Source organism: Neophocaena asiaeorientalis, unplaced genomic scaffold (genome assembly GCF_003031525.2).
Source record: "Neophocaena asiaeorientalis asiaeorientalis breed wild unplaced genomic scaffold, Neophocaena_asiaeorientalis_V1.1 scaffold134, whole genome shotgun sequence".
NCBI lineage: Eukaryota > Metazoa > Chordata > Mammalia > Artiodactyla > Phocoenidae > Neophocaena > Neophocaena asiaeorientalis.
Genome location: NW_020185339.1, coordinates 553,860 through 564,020, shown reverse-complemented (window position 1 = coordinate 564,020; position 10,161 = coordinate 553,860). Strand labels below are relative to the sequence as shown.

The 10,161-nt window shown below is 34.8% G+C and overlaps 1 protein-coding gene across 1 annotated transcript in view; it reads right to left on the bottom strand.

Moving 5' to 3' along the window:
• Positions 1 to 5,298: 5,298 nt before the first annotated feature.
• SLC6A15 (solute carrier family 6 member 15) overlaps positions 5,299 to 10,161 on the bottom strand; it is a 28,160-nt gene continuing 23,297 nt past the window's right edge. The window contains exons 10-11 of the mRNA XM_024736804.1: positions 7,754 to 7,916; positions 5,299 to 6,648 (exon numbers count right to left, since the gene is read on the bottom strand). Coding sequence (XP_024592572.1) covers positions 6,277 to 6,648; positions 7,754 to 7,916 — 535 coding nt within the window. The 3' untranslated portion in view covers positions 5,299 to 6,276. The remainder of the gene's footprint in view (positions 6,649 to 7,753; positions 7,917 to 10,161) is intronic.

The following is a 10,161-nucleotide window of genomic DNA, read 5'->3' as shown; positions in this document are numbered from 1 at the left end:
AACTAGAACAAAAAATCTTAAAATTTGTATGGAGACACAGAAGACCGCAAATAGCCAAAGGAGCCTCAAGAGAAAAAAACGGAGCTGGAGGGATCAGACTCCCTGACTTCAGACTATACTACAAAGCTACAGTAATCAAGACAGTATGGTACCGGCACAAAAACAAACATAGATCAATGGAACAAGATAGAAAGCCCATAGATAAACCCATGCACCTATGGTCAATAAGCTATGACAGAGAAGGCAAGGATATACAATGGAGAAAAGATGGTCTCTTTAATAAGTGGTGCTGAGAAAACTGGACAACTACATGTAAAAGAATGAAATTAGATCACTCCCTAACTGCGTACACAAAAATAAACTCAAAATGGATTAGAGACCTAAATGTAAAACCAGACACTATAAAACTCTTAGAGGAAAACATAGGCAGAGCACTCTTTGACATAAATCACAGCAAGATCTTTTTTGATCCACCTCCTAGAGTAATGGAAATAAAAACAAAAATAAACAAATGGGACCTAATGAAGCTTAAAAGCTTTTGCACAGCAAAGGAAACCATAAACAAGATGAAAAGACAACCCTCAGAGTGGGAGAAAATATTTGCAAATGAACCAATGGACAAAGAATTAATCTCCAAAATATATAAACAGCTCATGCAGCTCAATATTATAAAAGGAAACAACCCAATCTAAAAATGGGCAGAAGGCCTAAACTGACATTTCTCCAAAGAAGACATACAGATGGCCAAGAAGCACATGAAAAGCTGCTCAACATCACTAATTATTAGAGAAATGCAAATCAGAACTACAATGAGGTATCACCTCATACCATTTAGAATGGGCATCATCAGAAAATCTACAAACAACAAATGCTGCAGAGGGTGTGGAGAAAAGGGAACCCTCTTCCACTGTTGGTGGGAATGTAAATTGATATAGCCACTATGGAGAACAGTAGGGAGGTTCCTTAAAGAACTAAAAATAGAATTATCATATGATCCAGCAATCCCACTACTGGGCATATACCCAGAGAAAACCATAATTCAAAAAGACACATGCACCCCAGTGTTCATTGCAGCACTATTTACAATAGCCAGGTCATGGAAGCAACCTAAAGGCCCATCAACAGATGAATGGATAAAGAAGAAGTGGTACATATATACAATGGAATATTACTCAGCCATAAAAAGGAATGAAATTGGGTCATTTGTAGAGACATGGATGCACATAGAGACTGTCATACAGAGTGAAGTAAGAAAGAGAAAAACAAATATCGTATATTAACACATATATGTGGAACCTAGAAAAATGGTACAGATGAACCGGTTTTCAGGGCAGAAATTGAGACACAGATGTAGAGAACAAAGGTATGGACACCAAGGGGGGAAAGCATCAGGAAGGTGGGGGTCGTGGTGGGATGAATTGGGAGATTGGGATTGACACGTATACACTGATGTATATAAAATTGATGACTAATAAGGACCTGCTGTATAAAAGAATAAATTAAATAAAATTCAAAAATTAGAAAAAGTAAAAAGAAAGTATATAGTGAAAATGAAACATACAATGAAACTACCTGTGCTGAAATTTGGGGGATGTTTTGGTCCTTTAAAAAAAAGTATTAATAATCACTGACTACATCTATGATAAAAGTGCTTATTTTGGTTTACTTAGATAATGCTGCAGCTGGTGGAAATGATAAACGTTTAAAGTGTTAACACTCTGTGAATGTATTGGATTTAAGAGAATAAACATTTTACCAAAATAAAAGAAAAAAAGAAAGTATATAGTGAACAAACTTCTAATTGATTTATTTAGCAGGGAGATTGGGCCATCCAGATCTCCTCTTGCTCAGAGAAAATATCTTGTTTGTTCAATCCTACCAGATATTGATATAACTGATCTCAAATGATCCCCTGTTGGTACTTTTAATACTTACTCAGATTCAAGCAAAGCTTTAAAATGAAGGGGAAAACAGGCATATTCCTGACAAAAGAGACAGAGAGTATTCTGGGAGAATGAATATAAGCCAGGCATCTGCATCTTTGAATTCTGCTGACCTCATCAATAATGTGGGTAAATGCCAGTGATGACCAGATCAAATGAATGCCACATTGCTACCATGTTTGAAAATGTCAAGGTTTATTCAATCTTTTCAGATTGGAGTACAGTGCTATATAGTGTTCTGCTTTGTTTGCTTTTTATAAGCATTCCTTTAAAGAACAGTGAAATGACTATTGTTGCAACTCTTTTAATGGCTTTTTCCTGAGTAAATTATATTCTCAGAAATGTAAATATCAATCTCTTCTAAAGAACCTTTATCTTCCTTACTATGCAGTTGACTATCCCCTGAAAAGTTAATAAATAGAAAAGGAATAGCAGATGAGATATCATCACTAATCTACAAGGCATGGTTTCTTTTACTTACATGGCACCAAATATAGTATTGCATAGGCACCACAGGGCATGTTTCTTTTGCTATTCATATAGATCAAGTGTTTTTGGGTTTTTTTTGTTGTGGTGGTGGTGGTGGTGTTGTGTGTTTGTGTGTGTGTGTGTGTGTGTGTGTTGATGGTGGTGCTGGGAATGACTGTGATGTTTTAAAGTAATAGTAGAATCCAAAGGGCTTTGGATTTAGGACAAGATACTGTCCCAGTTCCTTTTCTCTTTTTAACACCACATGATAGACATTCTTAAGGCAATGTTTTAGACGAGAATTATATTAGTACAACTAGAAGATCAGCCATTTTACAGTCAGTCATTTGAGGCAAAATAACATATGAAACATTTTACATCAGTCCTAACTTATGAAGGTAAAAATATTCTATACTCAGTAATGGATAGCTTAGAGGAAATGTTATTTTTAATAGTTCCAATATTTACCTAGAGTTTTTTCCCTTTTTGTCAAAACTTTTTATCTCAAAAAACCTACAACTAAAATTTATGGAAAAATCTATGTAATGGCTATAATTGATATTGATTTTATTCATATTCAGTTGAATGAATAGTAGATATGTGTCTCTTTTGGAAGTGTTTAGAAAACACAGTGACCAGAAAAATGTCAAAGGGATAAAGATATTTTACTTTTTAAGGAATTTTTTAAAATTATGAATTCCAAATTCTATCTACCCAAATTATTTTCCTCCCTAGATATCACAGATACCGAACTTTAGTTTTTATTCTGTTTGATTAAAGACAATTAGAATTCATATTTTACTTGATTTCCTCTTAATCTTCTTCATACTCATAGTTTCTAACCAAGAATGCACATTAGAATAAGTTTTAAAAGAAGTACTCATGTCCTGCTTCCAATGCTAAAAGGATTCAGATTCATTAAGTTAGAAATAAGGTCACAAGTGACTCAAATTCATAATTGTTTTTAAGAAGCACTATGTCTTGATTTTAAACATTCTGGAATCACAGACCCATTTGAAGAGCCAATGAAAAAAAGAACTTCTTCCTAAAATAATGCACATAAACACAAACATATGGAAATGAAAATATACTTTCATAACATATACCCTAAGACGTCGTTTCACCAAGATATTAGACTTCCTCATTATGACTCTAACACCTAAAAGTGAGTACATTTTCTCCCTCTTCCTTTTATTCCACTCTGAACACTTTACTAGCCCTCCTGTCACACTCCTCAGACTGCTTTCCACTTGAAGATAGACAGCCTTTGGTTATGTTACGTCTAGGTGCAAGTTTAGGCCAGAGTTTACAGAAATACTGGAAAGTAATACAAAAGCAAATAGCCTCAAATTTTGGAGTATGGAGAAGGATACTTCATACTACTGTTTATTGATTAAATACTACACTGCCTGGGAAAAAGCAGGTAAGGGCACTCCCAGACAAATGTGAGAAAGTTGGGAAAAGGTGAATAGTTTACGCCTTAATTACAGTAGTGTCTGGGATAAGTGCTAAGAATAAGGCAGACTCTTGGTGAATAGATGCTGAAAGAATGGGTGAATAAATGAATGAACAGCTGAAGAACTGACTGAAAAAAGCAGAAAGGAAAGATTGTTCATTCCCTTTCACTTCTGTGGCCTTAGTTTCCTCATCTGCTACATGGGCGCATTAGAAGCTGTTCAGGTTCTCTTCCATCTCAGACAATTCCTGTATTCTTCGTATCACTCCGTGAATGGAAGGAAGAAGACCTGTTCCCTAGTGCGAGGCAGGTATCCAGACTGTAAATTAACAGCCCTCATGGCAAGAGAGGGAGTGTAGAGGGATGGTGCTATTTGGCAATGTATTATCATGTTAAGCTAAAAGCTGGCAGGTAAAGTAAGTAAGTATTTGCTACAAACTTTCTAACATTGAGTAGCTTATGGAAGAAAATAACTGCTTCAATGCGAAAATAAACAAAAATTATATTACCTCAACTTCTGGAATAAAGAGGCAGATTTATGTGCCTTCAAGTGAAACATGGTCCAAAATCAATTATTTCTCAAAATAAGTAAGATTGAGGAGAGAATACCAAATGCTGTCATTATGTAATGTGTATACATGGAACATCTCTATAAAGACATATTAAACTGGTAATCGTCGTTGCCTTCGAGGATGGGAAATGGGTGGCTAGGAGAAATTTTGAAAGGAAAATTTAATTTACACTGAATTGGGATAATTTTTGAGTTTGTATAATGTGCATATATTGCCTATCTATAAAATATTCTTAAACTTTAAAGTACTACAAAATATAATATTAGTGAAGATGCAAAAAAAAACCTGAAAGTTTTAGTCACCAGTGGAATTATATTTTAAATGCTGTGATGCAGTCTGTTTAAACGTCCATAGCAGATGAAGAATATTTGGCCAAAAATAATCAATGGATACAGAGTATAAACTACCTCTCCTATTGTGCTGCTTTATCCACCATTATTTTTAAAGTGTGGCCGATATAGTGGTAGGACAGTTAAATGAAAGCTTTTTAACTAGGTGGCACTCAGTGGAGTTCTGCTTCATCCAATGTCATATATAGAACAGTTTCATAGAAATCATAATTTTTTTACACTTCAGAGACAGTACTGACCCAGCAAGCAGTACACACGGTTTCCTGGGAGACGATAAGTATTTTTCCAAGAATTCTGGGACTACATTAGAACACACTTTAACCATAATACTATCTTTTTCCTTTGTCTCTAAAGTGGTGGCAACTCTCTGAATCAGTTTATTAATCCCTCTTGGAATGTGATGATTAATTATTATGAAATGCCTAAGTGCTGACAGAAGTGCAAGATAATCTAGTTCAGGTGGCACAAGAAAAGTCAATGAGAAAAACAAACATCATTTTTAAACTTTGTTTATTTGTAGCTTAAAATGTAATGCCATACAGTTTTAACAATCACTTAAAAAAGGATTTATATTTGCAGAAAACAGAAGCAAAACAGAAAGATATGAAATAAAATGCCATCTTGCTTCAAGTTTTCAAATCAGTACTTAGAGTACTAATATACATCTATATACATTGCAAGTATATTTTACAAATATACTATGAGTAATCTTGAAACCGCAATAAATATCAAGTAGGTTTTTAGGCACACGCATAAAAAAATGCGAAATCTGCATAATTCTTGAGAGTGCTGAGTGACTCATTCTTAGATCATTTTCACACATATATTTTACACAAAATATACAGCCATCACACACATGATCCCCAGTCACCTCAGAACCTCACCTTTCATCCCAGCATTAGTGCCTTCTTATTCTTTGATACTATTGCTCTATACAGCTATTACATAAGAAAATACTTTGCAGTTTTCTTCAACTAATTGCCTAAGAAGGTATCAATGCTACCAAAATAAGTACAGCCTATCTACACAATATGTTCATGGAAGTGTGCTGAGTGGCACCAACTTACAGAACTGGTCATTGTAACCCTGGGGGTTACCCTGAAGGCAAACTTATACATTTTGAAGTATACCAACTTTGAGTTGCCCATACCATGACATCCAGAAATTATTAGAAACTGAGGTAACACCTGTGGTTTTTAGAGATAGGAATCCTTGAAAAAAACACCAAAGGTATTTTTGAAAATTCTGACCAACATGGACCTCAGTTATTGTACACTGTGTCTGTGGCTCTTTCTGTGCAAATGTAAACCAGAGAATCCAAAGGAATGCTCATGTTGAATTTACATACACTGCTAGGATTAAAGATCACAGCCATGGAGCACCTGAGATCGCCCTCTGATAAGCGAAGTCTAACACTTCTCTTAGTAGAGCCAATGTTCATTGACAAAAATGAACCAAATAAAATCCCACTGATTTTTGCCCCCCAGCTACAAGTCAGATTCTGGCATATCTGGCATATCTGCCATCAAGTACCCTATTCCATATCGTCCATTGGGAGCAGTATCCAGAGTTGGTGATCCACTCTGTTTTCTATAAATATTTTTACCAAAATTTGGAGAGGACATCTCGCTTGATATCTTTCCATGAATGAGGCTTGCATCATCTCCCTCTAAGTTTATAGGCTCCTTCAGAACCCGTCCTCTCTTATAGGTCACAGATGCTAAATTACCAGAACTATCGTCTATAAGGTTGCAGCGACGAATGAAGAAGACAATTGGGACAGGCAGTATTGCCAGGACCATCAGAGAGATACAGACAACCATTCCCCACGTTGGGTAGCTCAGAAATTCCTCTGTTGCCTGTTAAAGCCAAAAATAATTATTAATAATCTCTTTCTCTGCAGGGACATGAAAAAAGATATATTTGTCTCAGGTTTATAAGAAAAGAATCTGGGCTAGTCTTATGATTTTGACTAATGAATTGCTGTGGAAGTGACAGTAAGCAACTTCCAGGGCAAAGCCTTAAAGGCCTTGCTGTTTCTGCCTTTGTGTCTTAGAATGCTACCCTGAGTCTATAATGCCTGGAAGAAACCAAGAATGAAAGCTCACATAGAGCTCAGGTCTCCGAGTTTAATCAACTGTATGAGTTAGCTCACACAAGACCCAAAGAAGAATCATCCAGCTCATCCACAGAACCCTAAGAAATAATAAATCATCATTGCTTTCAGTCATTAAGTTTGGGGGTCATATGTTACTAAGCAATAGTTACCTGTTACATTTGCCACATTATCTTTCTAAAATCTGAAATTAAATTTTGAACTACATCTGGCCCCAAGGGTTTTGGTAAGGGATAACAGACTTATTTGTTTAGAATAGTCTTGAATTTAGTTGTTATTATATAGAATTACTGACCATAGGATAAAGGTCAGAGGTATCTGAAAAATAAGCATTCTGATTTTCTAACTGCTAATATGTACTTTAAGATTGCATTACTATGTGGCTACAGCAACATGACAACAGAAATTGAAATAGTCGTGGCTAATATAAAACAGTTATAGCAAAACTTTACTTCAGTATTTACTTAAATTATGTATACATGGCTAATGAATAGTTGCATTGTTAGAGTATCTCAGATATAAGTTAGTAAATTTATACAGGAAAAAATATTTCTGGTGGTTTGATCAATATGTTTTCTAAAGTCAAAGGCCCAATTGGTTCGTCTATGGTGACATGAATAAAATTACTTTAATGAGGACCAAGTCAGTACTTTTCATGTACTAAAAAAGTCCACAACATATACAAAAATCATACATATTTGGGGCCAAAAGAACATAAAAGTCTCCTCACATAAAAGCAACACCATTCATTTAACCGCAAACTATACTGTGAAAAAAGCAAAAAACAAAAACCTCTAAAATGACATTTTATGTATATTTTTATCTACCTTCCTTATTTTGCATTTTACCTTATCTTCAATCCATGCATTATAGCCAGGAGGACTTAATCCCATATTCACAATGCTAGCAATTAGCAGTGATAATAGCATTAGAGGAGAAATATATTTCCACATATAGTAGTAATATCTGTTGGGAGCAAAGCCCAGCATATCCTTTAAGTCTTCCATAAACCTAAATAGAACGAAGGAATTTAATTATTCCTCGAGTTAATATAGCTATATTAAAATATGGTAAATTACATGTCCTTTAAAATATGCATTATATCAATGGTTTGACGGGGGTTAACCATGATACCCTATGACATTTTACACTGAGTCTAAAAGTCATATTGGAAGATGACTTATAAATTAAGAACATTTATAAAGTAAAATGGAACCAGTTTACTGTAATTTTCATTTGGAGAAAGTCCCCATAAGTCAATTACTGGAAAGTCTCCTCCAACTGATGATTTCCACTCTATGAACACAATATTTGCAATACATTAAAATTTCCTTGTTTCTTTTTTTTTTTATTTAGCCATATGTAATATCATCCAATCCAATTGGTGTTTATATTATCTGACCTCTCATTTCTTTTTGTAGTCTGTTTTTTCAACTGAAAGAAGGTCCATACATTGCAGTTGATGTATGTGTTTCTCAGACCATTTTTCATCTCTAAGTTCCTCATTACATGTCTTCATCGTTTCCTCTGATTTTTTGTTGAATCAGCTGGTCACTTTGTCCCACAGTCTGTATTTGGCTGATTGCATTCCCACAGTTTTGCTTCACAAGAGCATTTGATCCTCCTATTTCCCATGAATTAACACTTAGACCTAGTAATGATTAGACTTAACATGGTTTTTTTTTTAAGAGTCAGGTTATTGAGGTACTTTTTACCTGAAGTAAAATTCACCCTTTTTAATTGTATGATGTTAACACTGTCAGGAACATGTAGCCATTTCATACTAGTCTACATCCCTTACTGTTTATGTCGAGATAAATATTTACTGCCAGCCCTTGTATTAATGTTTCTGCAGACTTCTTGGTTGTCTAAACCTAGTTCTCTCGTAGATTCTTCAAAAAGAGATCGTAGTAACTATATTTCCTAATTTCTTGCATGTTTCTAATTGTTTGTCTGTGGTCACTATACCTGAATGTCAGTTCAGCTGACTTTAAAATCTGTGGCTTACGTTTTTTCCTTGAGAATCATACATATGTCTAACTACATAATATCGTTACAAAAATTTTGTTAACTATTAGATTTTTCTCTTATAAATAATCTTCTTTGCTGTGTTTTGTTTTGTATTATTTTTGCCTGGATGCCCTTTTTCTTTGTCTTATAGTAACAAGGCTATGTTAGCTAGGCTACGTCCTCGTGTTGGCCTTTATGTCTATTTCTCCAAGTATATTGTTTGCCCTTTCAACATTCAAATTAATTATTTCAGGCAAGTTTCTTCAATTATAGTTTTTAGCATTTGTTCTGGCTACTGTTTTTAGAGGCCTTCATTGTACATATGCTGAATCATCTTTGCTTAACTACTGTGTTTATTTATTTCTCTTAAATCCTTTGTTATTTCTCCTTGATTTTCAAAAGCATCCCTCCTTTCTAGCTTCTAATTCTTCTGAAATTAGGCACTGTGCTTATCATTTTTGTTTTCTTTTTAATTTGATCTTCATTTCTTAAGTGTTTTTCTTTTATTTACAATTATTTCCTGAGTTCTATCACCTCTGTTTTCAAATCTTCCTTTTCTCTAATTATTATAATTCTCAATTTTAAAATAACTGATTTCTGCTCTTCTTTGGTGGCTTCTATGATTTTTAAACATTTATTTCACCTCATTTTGAAGTATTGTTAGTTTTCCATCTATTTTGCATGTGTGCTTTTGTTGTCTGCAGAGATTTTACTCTTTTTAAAAAAAAAAAAAGATTTTACTCTTTTTTTTTTAAAAAAGAAACTTTTCTTAAGATTTGGCCACAGTTAAGTGAAATGAATTTTCCTGTGTGTTTTAGGAGGGAGGGATGGGCCTTTCCTCTCTGTTTTTGCAAAGTAATCAAAAAAGGTGGCCTCAGAATTTCTCAGTTCTGTTTACCTCTGCTCTCCTCCTCATACTGACCTGGACTTTCTTTTCCATGGACCCTACTACCTCTCTCCTACTCAACTCAGGTTTTGCTCCCACCACTTTTTCTTCAGTGAAGAGCTTTATCTTGGAAGAGAACTTTGGGTTATTCATTTCAAGAGTTTTTAGAGACCAGATTTCTCCAGCACTGATGATCTTACTGTATTTTGGTCCCTCTGCACTCCGCAAAATGTGGGCAAATATCCTATAGAATTTCTCCCAGTTTAGCTCACTGTCTTCCGATCAGCCTGCCACACATTGCAGGGAGGACCTGGGGGTGACTGGAGAGCTGTCAGAAGCCCAGCTGCATATCCTCTACCA